This window comes from Pristiophorus japonicus, chromosome 8 (assembly GCF_044704955.1).
Source record: "Pristiophorus japonicus isolate sPriJap1 chromosome 8, sPriJap1.hap1, whole genome shotgun sequence".
In the NCBI taxonomy this organism is placed as follows: Eukaryota; Metazoa; Chordata; class Chondrichthyes; family Pristiophoridae; genus Pristiophorus; species Pristiophorus japonicus.
The window spans coordinates 223,680,382-223,697,003 of record NC_091984.1 but is presented as its reverse complement, the minus strand read 5'-3'; the positions used below and the strand labels follow the sequence as shown (position 1 = coordinate 223,697,003).

Sequence of the window (16,622 nt, the reverse complement as noted above, 5' to 3'; positions counted from 1 at the left end):
CTGTGGAATTTAAATTCAGTTAGCTAAATAAATCTGGAATAAAAAACTAGTATCAGTAATGGTGATCATGAAACTACCAGATTATCATATAAACCCATCTGGTCCTTTAGGGAAGGAAATCTGCCGTCCTTACCCGTTCTGGCCTATATGTGACTCCAGACTCACAACTGCCTTCTGAAACGGCCCAGCAAGACACTCTGTTTCTTGTAGCGGTTTGTTGCAACAATCACCACGTGGACTGCAGCGGTTCAAGAAGGAGGCTCACCACCATCTTCTCAATTAGGGATGGGCAATAAATGCTGGCCTTACCAACAGCACCCACATCACAGGAATTAATTAAAAAATACAACGGTATGAGGGGCACCTTCAGGGAGCAAAACGGAGAGTCAATTTTAAAAATCTCATTTAAGAATCTACCATCGGGAAATGTGTACAGGGCAAGTAATCATGCCAGCAACCCTCGCCTTATAATGAACCTCTTCATCTTTTGCTTCAATCTTTGATGCAGAGAAAATAATCTTGAAAATATATGCCTTTTAACTTTGAGAAACTTTAAGATTACTGTGTTATTTGATAACAGGATATTTTGAATGCTTTTACGTGCTTATATTTATATCAACTGTATATTTCAATAGGTCCAAAAAAATATACGATTCTGTTTATCTAAACGCAGAAAATTATCCCAGGAATGTATCAGATTTTTCAAACCGGAGTTGGGAGCCTCCAGTTCCATCTGTGCCGGACATCGGGACCTGACCCCACCTTTTCTGTTTTGAGCAGGATAACCTGGAAATTTCTAAGCAGTAAGCTGGACTCAAGGGGGGGGGGGGGGATTTTCCGACTGTGGGGGGTCCCAGCACGAAGCCTTGCTGCGTGCTCCCTCTGATTTTTGGTCCCTTTCACTTAGGCAGGTGAGAGGCACATTACTCTCTGTGTCGCATACTCCCCACAGTTGACTAGTCAGTCAGCTCTCGCCATTCAAGCTCACCCACTGAAGTCCATGTCAATGAAAATCGGGAGCGATCGTCCAAGGTCAAACTGACTTCCTTCCCACCCCCTCGTTTCTTCAGATAGAGCTGCCGTCCTGATGGTTCTCATTACCCCCCAAGAAATGAAACCACACGAAATTGTAGGGTTTTAACCGGCTGCAAATTACAGCGCTCCACCCTCCCCCCTCCTCCCTCTCCAAACACGGCACTAACTTTATACTAAGCACTTTCAAGCCAGTGTCAAGTCATGGATGTCCTTCACTGAGCAAGCCTTTCATTATTTCGGAAGGGGCTGAGATTTGGTGCCGATCGATGTCAGTGCCCGGGAATGACACACTTCTCCTCCTCCCAACCTCAAAACGACCTAATGGTGGGTTTCTGTTACAGCCGTACAGCAGGGAGACGGACTGTGAAATTCTTGCCTTCTGGCTCTATCCACATCTTCCACCCAGAGTTTATATTGCAACGAGTATTCCACATCAATGGAGCAATAAATGATTAACTGTGTGCAGAGTTGCTTGAAAGTCATAATTTATGACCTAATTTTCTGGCCGCCAATTAAAGATTCTTAAAGGGAAAACAGAGGAGGTAAAGACTTCCTCTATTTGCTAAAATAATCAATGTAAATATAAAGATTGCATTTAGGATTTTGCTACAATAAACGGTGGGAATCTGCCCTTGTGGACTCCCGAATTACCAAATTCCTATCGGGAAAATGCCTGTTCACCCACTGGTGGTGGTGTGGTCAGTTCCTTACCTTGCTTTATGATTTAACGTGGCCTTGGAGAGAGTGCAGTGTTGGTTTACCAGAATGATACCTGGACTTAAATGATACCTGGTTAAATTATGAGGAGAGATTACACAAACTAGGATGTATTCTCTGGAATTTAGAAGGCTAAGGGGTGATTTGATCAAACTTTTCAAGATATTTAAGGGAACTGATGGGGGAGATAGAGAGAAACTATTTCCGTTGGTTGGAGAGTCTAGGACTAGGGGGTATAGACTAAAAATTAGAGCCAGGTCTTTCAGGAATGAAATGAGGAAACACACAAAGAGTGGTAGAAGTTTGGAACTTTCTTCCACAAATGGTAATTGATACTAGATCAATTGTAAATTATACATCTGAGATTGACAGATTTTGTTAACCAAAGGTATTAAGGGATATGGGGCAAAGGTGGGGGTATATGGAGATAGGTCACAGATCAGCCATGGTCTCATTGAATGGTGGAACAGGCTCAAGGGGCTAAACGGCCTACTCCTGTTCCTATGTTCCTGTGAAAAAGAAGACTTGGGATCGGAGATTTTACACAGAACGCTCTCTCATGTGACATTCTAACATTCTCCATTGATGGCTGTTGGGTAAAATACAGCGTAGGAAGATCCAGGGTTAAATCGACCCTGTGTTGAGTTACTTGACCTCAGCTAGGGTAGCAATTGGGACTTTACATTGGCCTCAATATTCTAGGCTGTGGTGGGGGGACTCATTAGCCAGGGTTCCAGCTTCTGATTGATAACCAGGTGCTCCTACCGGACATTGCAAGAATGTGGACATCCAGCATCTGAAAATCCACGGCTCTTCCAGAGCAACTCGTGCCATAGGACCGGCGGCAGTATGCTAGAAGGGTCATGTATTAGGCTAGGCCTTCGCCTTTACCCAACATCTTCCGGGGAGGGGAGGGCCTTGCTTAGTGTGCAGCCTCTAACCACCCCAAAAAAGGCCATCGGCGTAAGAGGATGGGGAATGGGTAGGTTTGATCGAGGGAAGGACTCCCAGGGCAGGAGTAGCCTTGTCCTAACCTGATGGAAGAGCCCCGGAATACCAGCCATCGCCGGCAGATATGGGGCCCAACTGGGGATTGTAGCCTAGCCCATGGAGGTAACAGGTTTAATGGATATTTTGTCTCCCTTAGAAAAGGGACCAGTGAGGCACCGAAGGGAAGAAGGAGGCCTGCCACCAACACCCCCACCCACCCCCTGCATGCTCAGCCACACTGTGCAGCCTCTCTGAGTAGGTGGATGCACGAGATGTACAACTAGCAGCACAGGTACCTGTCTGGGATGTTCAGATTAGTTGACCGCCCCAAACGTGGGTGATGTCAACACCAGAGATCACAGGAAAGTTCTTCCCAGCCAGGAAGAACAGCCCAAGAATTTTCAAGTCCCAAGTGTGGACAGGATCAGTCTCCGTCATGATGCCTCCATAACGGAATAGTCTAGTGCCACTAGCTGTTTAAGCTCACACCTGAAAAGTAATCAGCACTTGGGTGAGGTGCCAAAGGGTGGCCAATGTCTGTAAAACTGCACAAGAAAGAAAGTGAGAGGGTAAAAAAGAAGGGCTCCATTTTAGTGACACCATGAATGTGGATCATACCCTCAGTTCATTATTCCCATGGCTTACTGGGTAAAATCTGTCCAATCTGACTTGAAGTTTAAAAAAAATATTAAATTAGTTTACAAAAAACATTCTCACCTCTGTAGTAAACATCTCGGAATGGCGTATTGATGAATTCTCGAAGGTTTCCTGTTTTTTCTGCTATTTCGAGCACCATCGGAATAGTATCATTCTTTCCATTGGTTAGGTTTAACAGTGCTTTTGGCAAACATGTCTTCCCTGTTGAGGGTTCTGGGGACAAGAGCGAGAGAGAGAGAGGGCTGTTACTCTCAGCTCCCAATAGGCTGCGATACTCTGTACATGCATTAGACGGCTAATGAGATGTAGAGATTTGATTTGATTTTCTCCGCATTCAATACATTCAGAGGTGGTATTGCAGCATGCAATAGTTCTGGGCTGAACAGTTTGTTTCTTTGAGTGGATTGTCTATAAAGTTTTAAACTATATTAAAATAGAAATGAATTTATTTTTGCATTTAATTCTGTGTCTTATGATTGGAGTTATTGCTGTTAAAGTACTAACAACTTTTCATCATGAAACAAACATTATTGCTCGTGTTACTATCATGTCCCCTCCCATCCCAAACCCACACTTACCCAGTCCTTGTTCAACCTAAAACTTGTGTAAATGGTGGCAAACCTCAGAGGCAGCCCAGCGCACCACAGGCAGTTAAACGGCCATCCCATAATCTGATCGTCTTGGCTTCCAGGCCCTCTCTTGTAAACTTCTCCAACAATCATTGGTTCTTAAGTGAAAATATTTCATTTCCATGCCAACATTCTTGTGGCTTCCACACATCAGCATTACTGGCCAAAGTGTAGCCAATCAGAGATACAAAACCTATACTTCTGGTGGCCAAGCACTGAATAATGAAATGTATTTATTTTAGGCATTGTACCTACGTGCTTTGACCAAAATTAGAACCAATGTCATAAAAGATCTGTTGTTTTTTTTGATCAGCCCTTGGAGCCAATAGTTGTCCGTGGGCGCTTGCAGCTACAAGAAAGTAGCAGCTGGTCAGATCATCACCAGTTTAATGGCAATTTTACAGAATCGTGCCTTTCTTATGTATCCTACAGATTCATGGATGATCTTATCTTCTATAGATTCTGTGAACTTGTATTCTATAGATTCATGGGAGACCCTGTATTCTATAGATTCTGGGTGACCTTGTATTCTATAGATTCCTGGGTGATCCTGTATTCTGTAGATTCCTGGGTGATCTTGTATTCTATAGATTCCTGGGTGATCCTGTATTCTATAGATTCCTGGGAGCCCTTGTATTCTATAGATTCCTGGGTGATCCTGTATTCTATAGATTCCTGGGTGACCTTGTATTCTATAGATTCTTGGGTGACCCTGTATTCTATAGATTCCTGGGTGATGCTGCATTCTATAGATCCTGAGCTGACAATTGTTCTTAGATTCAGGGATGATTCTATAATCGATAGATTCATGGTTGGCTCTGCATTCCTCAGGTTGATTTAATTTTCGGAGCAGGCCTGAAACTCTTGAGTTCACTGAAACTACTGAGCAATCATCGGCCATTTTTTCCCTCTGCGACCCTGGATGATTCTCCCCATTCGTGCTCCGTACAACACATTACAACTGTGTCTGAATTTCTCTTTCCAACCCTCCTCCTGCAGTTAAACCTTGGAAAGTGTGATTCAGTATACCATAGAGCAATCTATCATAGAATACAGCATAACATAGAACATGATGCATGGCATAACATAGAATATAGTATACCACACAACATAGCTTGACATGGAACATACCATGTCCAAACTGACTAGGAACATAGCTAGTGCCATCTTTTTAAGGAACATCCACTTCCCTAACCACAGTCTAAAACAATCGGGTAGGAAAATTACACAGGACAGATTTATCATAAAACTGATGAGCAAACCCTGACTGTGGTCTGCTAAACCCACTGGCAGCAGAAGTTGTTCCTTTTGCGGTTGAATAGAACACCAAAACTCAGGGGTAGATTTTCGTCTTTACCGGTTGGGCAAACCGTCTGGATGCAGAGCGGGTTCTGCTAGCGGCATGCTGCCCTTTACTGTCTAGACTCACAGAACGAATGACAGCCTGGGTAAGTCGTGTCTGTGGAACCGTACCTCAGAGTCTTCACAAAGAGAGATTTTCGGGGGGGGGTGGGGGGGGAAAACATTTCCTCTCAATAAGAATCCTGTCTCTCGCGATTCTCAGTTTATTCCAAACTCACAAGAACGGAATCTATGCTGCTCCACTGTGCAATACTAACTCTTGACTGAAAATTTTTTTTAATTGCTAAGATTGGAAATACACAGCAGGTTAGTCAGCATCTAAACATTCTGGACTCAGAACTCCACCAAATCGATGAAATGTTAAACTGTTTTTGTTTTTTAGATTCTGACTGACCTGCTGTTTGCTGCCAGTATTTTCTGCTTTTATTTCTGCTCAGATTGAATGGGCTCGGTTTGTTTTCATTGGAACAGAGGAGGCTGATGGGTGACCTTACTGAAGTGTATAAAGTTATGAGGGGCCTGGATAGAATAGATAGGAACGACCCATTTCCCTTAGCAGATGGGTCAACAACCAGGGGGCATGGATTTAAAGTAAGAGGTTTAGAGGAGATAAGGGGAAATTTCTTCACCCATTGCCTGAAAGGGTGGTAGAGGCAGAAACCCTCACCACATTTAAGGGGTGCTTGGATATGCACTTGAAGTGCTGGAACCTGCAGGGCTACGGACCAAGAGCTGGAAAGTGGGATTAGGCTGGATCGCTGTTTGTCAGCCGGCACGGACACGATGGGTCGAAATGGCCTCCTTCCATGCCGTAAATATCTATGATTCTATGAATTCAGATGCACAGCATTTGGCGCTTTGCGTCGGTTACTCGCAGTGTGTTCTCAATCTGATTTTCCTTCTTTCTCTGTCTGCATTGGGTGACGTGAAATTGCAATGGGGTTCTTTTTACAAAAGGCATTTACAATCCTTGCTACACCCCAGTTTACAGAGGAAATCTCTCCGTGCATTTTATCTCGGGCCATGTTACATACCAGAGACTAATCCTCTCTCCAGATGTTTGTAAGCTTTAATTTAAATGACTGCCTTCAAGTGGCGAGAATGGGAACCGCTGGAATGAGTAATGTCTCGTTGCTTAAGCATTCGGATAGTTTTAGTGAAATCTCACAGTGATTATAGCTTCAGTGGCTCCCAGTACAAACCCTCTATATTTGGGTTTTCACTTTACCTCGAAATTCCTCGTCCGTCAGACGCTTCTTTTGACTCAGTAGAAAGACAAGTAGCCCGTCCAGTCCGTTAACTGACCCTTGCGATACGATGTCAAACAGAAGTGCCCTGTTAAAGACCTTCAGAACAGGAGGCGGTTCGGGTGCAGGCGCCTTTACTTTTGGACTGTTTTTACTAGAGAGGAAAAAAATTAGATGGAGTTTTAGGAGGGAGGAAAAGTAACTGAAGTGTGCTTTAAGTTGGTCACAAGTTCAAAGAGCAGCTTAACCCCCTTCAGTGGAACCAGTCAAAATAAATTTAATAGAGTTGTTAGTTGGAAAACCTCTCAATCATTCATTTTCCCCTTCAGAACATGTGGAAGATGATTTTTGTTGTTGTTGGTGAGGTCTGAGCTCATCCAGATGAGGAATGTACACTCCCAGCTCAAGCATAGCACGGTTAGAGGCAGAATAAATCTCCTTCATTGAGCCTCAATAATCAGCCTTGGCCCCAAACTGAGAAGCCACCCCAATGAACCAGTGTGACACTTCTGTTTCCTGCACCAAACCTGCAAGTTCCCTTTCTGAGTGAGACTGCCAATTCATGCCAAATATGGGGGCATTTTTTTTTACTGTGCATTCAAGCCCTCATAAGTCGAGATTGTTTTTCACAACGGATCCCAGTAATATATTTTAAAGGTTAATAAACTGAACTAAGCTGAGAAATATTTCTCCTTTTTTTCCACACACAATTTTCTTCCCTTTTTGCCCTCTCCTCTCAGTTCAGTGTTGGGCTACACTTCCACCCTGACCAACAGACCTCCAACTATCTCACCCCCAAGTGGCCATTCTTCAAGCGAGATCCTATTTAGTGAGTGTTCGCTGGCTGCTTGGGAATGTGAACGGGGGCTTTACACTCGAGCCCATTCATGTCCTCACCCAACACCTACACCAGTGCACCTCCCAGAGAGTCATCGGATAGTAATCAGGAGCACTGCTTTCAGCCTCTGTACACAGTATTACAAAATTATGAAAGATTTTGTCAAGAGTAGACTGAGTGTTTACACTTGTGGGGAAGAGCAAAACCAGAGGCCATCAATATAAGATAGTTACCAAGAAATCCAATAGGGAATTCAGAAGAAACTTTTTTACACAGAGCGTGGTGAGAATGTGGAACTCACTACCACAGGGTGTGGTTGAGGCGAATAGTATAGATGCATTTAAGAGGAGTCTATATAGGGAATGGAGGGTTATGTTGATAGTGTTAGATAAGTAAAGACGGGAGGAGACTTGAGTGCAGCATAAACGCCGGCATGGACTGGTTGGGCCGAATGGCCTGTTTCTGTGCCGTACATCCTGTGTAATTCTTCCCTAAAATAAGATGAGCTGCTGTAACAGTCCAGCGAGCTTGTAACATTGCATATTGATTATTAGGTAACAGAAACAGCCCAGCTCATGAATTCTTGCACTGTTTGCTATCTTTAGTTTATTAAATCGATGACTTAATAGGAACTTAGTCATTTAGTTTTAATTCAGATAATTCAAGACACACGAACATCCATCTTTTAAAAAACTAAACTAACTGGATTATTGAAAAAGATGCAATGGAGGCTCATGTTTCAGAGCCATTTTGGGCAGCCACTATTGCTATAGAAACACAACAAGGCTGTCCCCATATCTTAGTGAGTAAATGCATCGTCCAGTATCTTACTGAGTAATACCTCGTGCAGGGCTGGGGTTTTGCTGACACGGTGGCGGGTAGCATGCTGCGGGATGGAGTCAAGGACACTCGTGTCGATGGCAGAGTCTCGGTTAAGGAGCTCCCTCCAGTGGGTCCCTCCTTAATGAGTGCCTCCCCATTCTTGGCCAGCAGTGGGGTGGGGCCTTGGACGCTTGGGCCGTAGGTGAATTTAACTGCAGTGAAGAATCCTCGCACGTCATGGCTTCAGCCAGCTGCTGGATCTCCTGTGCTTTCTCCACCCACCATCTATTCTTTAGGTCGTGGGTTTTTTATTGGACCTCGGCCTTCAGCCGTCTGTAGAGCTGCTTTGCTGCTCCCGAATTGGGTTGCTGCTTTAAGTTCAGAAATGCCTTGCGCTTGCAGCTTATTAGCTCCTGGATCTCCTGATGCCAAACCAGTCTTGGTGTTTCCTGGTTGAGTGCCCGAGCGTCTCTTTGCAGGCGCTGGTTATGGTGACCTTGAGGGCACACCAGGCGCTGTGGGCACTCTGTGTCTCAGGGTCTTTGAGTGCCCCGGCAGTTTCTGTTGCCGTCGCTGCTTTGGGGCTATATTGATGTTGATAATGGAGTGGATTAGGCGGCGGTCTTTCCAGCAGTCATCGGCTCCTGTCATGGCGCGGGTGATGCGCACGTCCTTGCGGTCCCTCACTCGGATGATGACGTAGTCAAGCAGGAGCGAGGGTGTTGCCACGATGCCTTGTACTTGTCCCTCTGACGGAACAAGGTGTTGGTGGTGACAAGGTTGTGTTCAGGACCAGGCGTCCTCCTATATGGCTCAGAGACATGGACTATATACAATAGACACCTCAAAGTGCTGGAGAAGTACCACCAGCACTGCCTCTGCAACATCCTGCAAATCCACTGGGAGGATAGATGCACCAATGTCAGTGTTCTCACTCAGGCCAACATCCCCAGCATCGAAGCACTGACCACACTCGACCAGCTCCGTTGGGCGGGCCACATCGCATGCCCAACACATGATTCCCAAAGCAAGCGCTCTACTCGGAATTCCTACACGGCAAACGAGCCCGAGGTGGTCAAAGGAAAGGTTTCAAGGACACCCTCAAAGCCTCCTTGATAAAGTGCAACATCCCCACTGGCACCTGGGAATCCCTGTCCAAAGACAGCCCTAAGTGGAGGAAGAGCATCCGGGAGGGCGCTGAGCACCTCGAGTCTCGTTGCCGAGAGCATGCAGAAATAAGCGCAGGCAGCGGAAGGAGCGTGCGGCAAAACAGACTCCTTCAACGTTCCTTCAACGACTGTCAGTCCCACCTGTGACAGAGACTGTAATTCCCGTATTGGACTGTTCAGTCACCTGAGAACTCACTTTTAGAGTGGAAGCAAGTTTTCCTCGATTTCGAGGGACTGCCTATTATGTTGATGACTGAGTAATGTAGACCACAAAGGTCCCAGGTTTATCCCTGATCTAGTGTTGAGATCGTTGATCTGCAGTTGATGAAATAGTACGGATACTGCAGTTGCCTTGCTGTCCCTAGGCTAGGTAGGAGGAGGTAGAAGCATCAGCCAGGATTCCTGTTTCTGATCACCATGTTATGTTAAAATTGTATCGAACCTTAGGCTAGACCACACTTGGAGTACTGTGCACAGTCCTGGTCTCCAAATTATAAAAAGGATATAAGAAGCACTGGAGAAGGTACAAAAAAGATTTACTAGAATGATACCAGAACTGAGAGGTTATAACTATCAGGAAAGATTGAACAGGCCGGGGATCTATTCTCTAGAAAAGAGAAGGCTGAGGGATGACCTGAAAGAGGTCTTCAAATTTATGAAAGGGTTTGAGAGGGTAGACATAGAGAAGATGTTTCCACTTGTGGGCGAGACCAGAACAAGGGCGCCATAAATATAAGATAAGTCATTGATAAATCCAATAGGGAATTCAGCAGAAACTTCTTTACCCTGAGACTGGTTAGAATGTGAGACTCACTACCACAGGGAGTGGTTGAGGTGAAAGTTGATGCACTGAAGGGGAAGCTGGATAAGTACATGAGAGAGAAAGAAAAAGGATATGTTGAAGGGGTTAGATGAAGAGCGGTGGGAGGAGGTTTGTGTGGAGCAGGGAAGGGAGGGAAGGAACACCCCAAGGTATGCTAAACTGTTAACACAATAATCCTGCCTCTCTCCCTTCCCCATTGGGACCCCATAATTTTCATGGGAGATCGATTGCATTATGGCAGCCATTTTACCCTATCGACAACAATACCGGCTACCAGCTCTGATGTCCAAGAAGCTTTCGCTATTTAACAACTGAGTTCCTTTGAAAGTTATTCCATGGAGAAGTCTGCAGCCCAGCTCCCTATGTGCTCCAGCTGGTTGGAGGAAGCACAGAACTAGGAAGGCAGGAGTCTGTGGGAATGGCAGAGATTTGGGTTTGTGTTACTTATTGCCAAATACCTTATGATTTTGCTCAAAATTGCTGATCAGGCATGCGCGTTTCATTCAGAGTACCATCGAGGTGTGAAATGTTAATGTTGAAAGCAAAATAAACACAGGGGCAGAGCAGACAGAAACCATAGTTAACTGTGTCAGGGAAGGAATTTGTTTTAACCAAATCATTAATGTGCACCAGTTGGCTTTGGTGGTTATTTTTGTGTGTAATGTGACTATTTTTTAAATCAAAAAATGCTGGCAATCTCAGCAGGTCAGGCAGCATCTGTGGAGAGGAAGCAGAGTTAATGTTTCATCAGAACTGGAGAGTGTTCGGAAAGAACACATTCTTAACAAGCACTGAAAGGAGGAGGGGAAGACAGAACAAAAGGAAAGGTCTGTGATAGGTTGGAAGACAGGAGAGATTAGAGAGACAAAAGGGATGATGGCCCAAATTCAAATGGTAATGCCAGGAGTTAGAAAAACATTAGTCCAGATCGGGTGTGAATGGTGGGATAATGACCAACTGCCATTATAGACAAGAAGAAAAAAAAGAAACTGGCTCTGAGGGGGGGCAGGGGGAGGGGGGGGCAGGGAGAGGGGGGGGGCAGGGGGAGGGGGGGGGAAAGGATGCCAAAGATTGGCAGCGGTTACGCTCTGAAATTTCTGGGCTAACACTCCAGCGCAGTGCTGCACTGTCACAGATGCTGGGTTTCAGTTGAGACATTGAACTGAAGTCTTGTCTGCTCTCAGGTGGATGTAAAAGATCCCATGGCACTATTTCAAAGAAGAGCAGGAGAGTTATCCCCGGTGTCTTGGCTAATATTTATCCCTCAACATAACTAAAACAGATTATCTGGTCATTATCACATTGCTGTTTGTGGGAGCTTGCCTGCTGCATTTCCTACATTACACCAGTGACTACACTCCAAAAGTACTTCGTTGCCTGTAAAGTGCTTTGAGACGTCTAGTGGTTGTGAAAGGCGCTATATAAATCCAAGTCTTTCTTTTTTTTTATGAGTCATAGAGGGAGTGTTCAGGAGTGATCATAATTGGTTGAAAAGGTGGGTTCGAGTAGGTTTTGTGAAGAGAGAAGTGGAGAGTTGGCGAACACCAGGATCTGTGAGCATCAGCAACTTGAGTTATATGCAAATTCTTTAAACTTTGTAAGTAGTAGCAAAAACTCTATCATATGCATGTACGTGGGCCACGAGATAGTACTTAAAGAAAGTTCAGTTACCTCTGCCCTAAGCAGTCAAGCAAGTTTCAGGAGACCATAGTTACCTATGATGCATGCATGACTATGGATGCTTAATGTCTTTTCCACAGCCCCCTCCTCCTCTCTCTACAGGTCCCACGTCCCTTAGGAACACCAGACAATAGACCAGACATGACCATCTCCATCCATCCCTTGGCTAATCCCAAAGATCACAGACCTAACTGATCTCAGCCTCGGCATTACAATTTGCCTCACTGTTCCTGGGTTATGCAGGAGAAATAGCAGACAGGATTCATGCTCCTGACTGCTAACCAGTGAGCACTGTTGGAACATTTATGTGTTTTGGTATCAGGCGAGGACAGAATCGGCTCAGCTTTAATGCCGTCCCACTGTCTTGTTCACACATCAAGCATGGCCACTTTGACAAGTTATGTAAGGGCTCATGAAGCTCATGAAGTCAGTACCCCTAGAATGGAGAACTAATGGAATAATGTTGGGTGGGGGCCAAAAAGATTCTGCAGTAGAAGTAACTTTATACGCCTACAACCCTCTGAGATATCTGCACTCCTCTAATTCTGGTTTCTTGCGCATCCTCAATTTTAATCACTCCACCATCGGTGGCCATGCCATCAGCTGCCAAGGCCTTAAGCTCTGGAACTCCCTCCCTAAACTTCTCCACCTCTCTCTCTCCTCCTTTAAGACGTTCCTTAAAACCTACCTCTTTGACCAAGCTTTTGGTCACCTGTACTAATATTTCCTTATGCGGCTTGGTATCAAATTTTAACGCTCCTGTGAAGTGCTTTGGGATATTTACTATGTTAAAGGTGCTATATAAATGCAAGTTGTTGAGTAGGCTGTTGCTGGCTATTGCAATAGCAGTCACATTCGAAAAGTTCAACATGCAGGCAACTACATTCACTTTAAAAGGGTCCAATCCCCAAGGAAGTGTTTTGGAGACCTTTCACTTTGTTTTCAAACACGCAACCTCGATGACATAAATTGGGTTAATAATTGAGGCTGAACTCACACTGTGGAATTTTAATGTTAAAGTAGATGGGTTTATGATTTTATTAAAATAGCGGATAAAAGAATCCCTCTTTCGTAGGAGTTAACATTTTCATTATTAATTGCACACAGCCCAATTTCAGCCTCTTTGTCAAAACACTTTCACGAAGATTGTTCCTCTAAATGAGTACTATTAGATGAAAGAATGTGGAGATTACATCCAACAGCAAGTTTTACAGATGGAGAACATTCACTGCTTTAAAGAAGGTACATTTTTTTTTCGGAATGAGATCATTCAGGGATTCCTCATAAACCCAAGGGATTATGTCCTGCCCTGGCAAAAACAGCAGACGTAACAGAACTCTATTCACCATTCAAAGTACTCAGTCTTAAAGCACAAAGACTCTGAAGGACCACTGTTCAGGTGCACAGACTGCGACTTTATAACCGCAAGTTCCAGAAAAAAAAAACGGCACACAGTGCTGTAAGAAAATGCCTTGCTCTGTTGAAATTATCGAAGGAAAAATATTCACTCCCAAACCACATGTATGTGTGAGCAACTTACTCAAACATCACTTCACATAGGTCGCATTCATCTGCAAGACAACATTTCTTTTCTCTATTTTTAAAATCTAAACATGGTATTCAAAAAAAACCCAAAATGACATTAATGGGTTGTTCCGACCAACACCAGCCATTGAGCTGAATTCCTCTAATTAACTCAGCGTTCATTTCTGCGGGAAAGGGATCGTTCCCCGCGTAACAAGCAAGGAAGGAATATGAAGCTCTCAGGTTGTTAAAGTCTTGGCCTGGAAAACGCTATCTTTCTCTCACAGATGCACACGCACGCACACAACAACCACAACTTGCATTTATGTAGTTCCTTTGATGTAAAAGAACACCCCAAGGCAGCTCAAAATATAAATAGACAGCGGCCAGAGCCATAGAGTGAGAAATTAGAAGGAGTGACTGAGGATTTGGTTCAGAAGATGGGTTTTAAGAAGCTTTTAAAAAGGCGGAGAAAGAAGTGGAGATGCAAAGAGTTTAAGAAGGAAGTTCCAAAGAAGCGAGCCCATCGGGAACGGTGCGGCCAAGAGAGGGGAAATGCACAACAGCCCAGAGTCAGAGGGCTGAAGGTCATGGACAGGGCCGGTTAACCACGGGGCGGATGGGACTGCAGCCCCAGGCCCACCAAAGAACATAGGCCCAGCAAATAAATGTGGGAAATAAAATATAAGACCTCCCTAATAGGCTGAATAGAATGGACAATAAGAGAGGAAAAACAAGACCTAACGTGTACATACCTATTTTTGCAGAGACAAGATCTTTACTATTTATCTGTGTTATTATTTAACAACTGTGTTATTATATAACATATTTAATATATAAAATATATGTTAATATATAATATATTATATTAATATATTATAGTATAAGTCCACCATAGTAATTTGTTATTCTATTTACACGTAATGTAATGAACATGAACAAATATAACTGTAGGCCCATTTGGGTCAGTTTGCCTCAGGCCCATAATCCGGCCCTGGTGGTGGAAAGGATGTGAGAGTGGAGGAGGTTGCAGAGATAGGATGGAGCGAGGACGTATGGGGAATTTGAAGACCAGGATAATGATCTTAGTGTATTCAGGACAGGATGTGGTAGAACAGTGGGCCAGAATTTGCTGTCAAAATAACAGCAAGGCTAATGACATTCGCCATTATTTATGGGTAAATGGAACAGCTCCTTCAGGCGAGGCAATTAAAAGCCAATCTCCAAACGTTGCTGTCCGAGTTACACCACTCCGCCGTTAGCTTCACAAAAACGGCATCTTGCCCTTAATCTCCCCTGTTTTTTTTTTAGGAACTTGCTGTACATGCCCATTAATGTCCCATTAAACTCACCGCAGAAAATTAAGTCTTGTCATTATAAGCGTAAGTAACCTTTTAATGACATGGTAAGTGTTAATGACTGCCAAACAACCTCTTGGCACCAAAAATGAACTATTACAAGTGTGGAGTCTCATTCCTTCAGGTTTTGACATTTTGGGGGAGATTTTAAAACTGTCAACAACATTTTCTTTTAATTTTCCTTTCTATCTCTTTTTTCTCTCTCTTAATTCAATCTTTCTATCCATCTCTCTCTTTCTCTTTCTGTATCTGATTTGACATTGAATTTCCCCCCCTTTAATTCACCCTCCTTCTCAGTCCTTCCTGTGTTTATTTCCTAATCCTTAAATCTCAGTGGTTAAGGAGATAGCCAGTTGGTTGCCCTGTTCACTCGGGTACCTGTTTCCCTTGCTGCGCCGTTATCAGCTCACACTTCCAGCAACTTTGTGGGCAAAAATGTTTGAGTTGAAGGGTCGATGGGGCAAGTCTGACTAAAGATAGACGCCAAGTTCCAGCAAGTTCCGCCCCTTTGTTTATAGCGCCTGAATCCTCAGCACATAAGTCAATGGAGCAGGAGCTCTAAAGATGAAAATTGACTCCAATATATCTATTTATATCTATGTAATAAATATTTTTGCGTCTGCATGACTGTATGGTTCAGTTTAGGCTCATGTTTATGCTTTCTCATTGGTTCAACATGTCTACTGTGAAAAACAACCAAACAGCTTTCAGCTACTGCGGCATTTCCCCACTTCAATCTTCAAACAGAAAAATACGTAAACTCTGAACTCCTATCTCTTTCCCCTTACATCTCCTCCGATCTTTCCCAACCACTCCCCCCCGCCTCCAGCACCATCTCATCCTCAGGACCTCCTACCCCTTGTTCCGCAGGGTCCCCTCATCTGACGGGCCCCTGGACCCGTGCTCTGACCCTCCGTCCCGCCCTGCTGCTGGCTCATAGACTTCTCTTTCCTACCGTCGAACAACCGAGGAGATGGTATATGTAAAGATGTTAACCATGAGAAACACATGCACAAAATCAACAAAGTGATCTGTTAGCTGTAATAAAATCTCAGCATTAACAAGAATTAGAAAATAGCAAGCTTCGCGCTTGTGGTTTATAATGTCATCTAAACCTATAATATATGCACCTGTGAGGATGCTCACAGGTTTGTAGAGCTTTTGAGTGTTGTACGGGGCAGACCCGTGCAATAAGTTTTTAAGTCGGTTCACGGACTCCCAGGTCGCCTCCATTTTCTGCGGCTTGGAAGAGTCCGTGTTCCATGTTTATGTAAAATGTGTGAGGTTGCAGCCCCTATTCCTTTATTTGAAGGGGCTGCTCCTCGATTTCCAGCTGCACTTCAGTCCCATACTCCTGATCTTTGGGCACCTGGTGCAGAGGGAAGTGGGCAGGTCGGAGGGCCTCCTCACAGGCCTGGCCAAGGTGGCCATTAACAGGTCCAGGCAGCGGGCGGTCGAGGGGGTCGTTCAGCCCGACTGCCTGCCTCTCCTCTGCGGCTATGTTCGAGGACTTCCGTGAGAGGTGGGCGCCGGAGGGACTGGAGTGCATCATCACCCCCGGCAACCAAATTCTAATTTGATTGGTTTAATGTTCCAAAGTTTAATTTGTTAATTTGTCAGTTCTAGTGTTCTTTTAATAAGAGGGCATTTGATTTTATGTATTACAAAAATAGTTATGGAGCTGTTGCATTGTGAGTGGCTGAGCCAGTCAGGAGATGTTCACAAGACTCAATAAAACCCCAGTCAGTTGGGTTTAGGTCATCCACGATGA

The 16,622-nt window shown here is 44.4% G+C and overlaps 1 protein-coding gene across 1 annotated transcript in view; it reads right to left on the bottom strand.

Annotated features, from left to right (window-relative positions):
- trpv4 (transient receptor potential cation channel, subfamily V, member 4) overlaps positions 1 to 16,622 on the bottom strand; it is a 93,030-nt gene that overhangs the window by 51,745 nt on the left and 24,663 nt on the right. Inside the window, exons 3-4 of the mRNA XM_070888342.1 lie at positions 6,619 to 6,791; positions 3,460 to 3,612 (exon numbers count right to left, since the gene is read on the bottom strand). Of these exons, the coding sequence (XP_070744443.1) occupies positions 3,460 to 3,612; positions 6,619 to 6,791 (326 nt within the window). The remainder of the gene's footprint in view (positions 1 to 3,459; positions 3,613 to 6,618; positions 6,792 to 16,622) is intronic.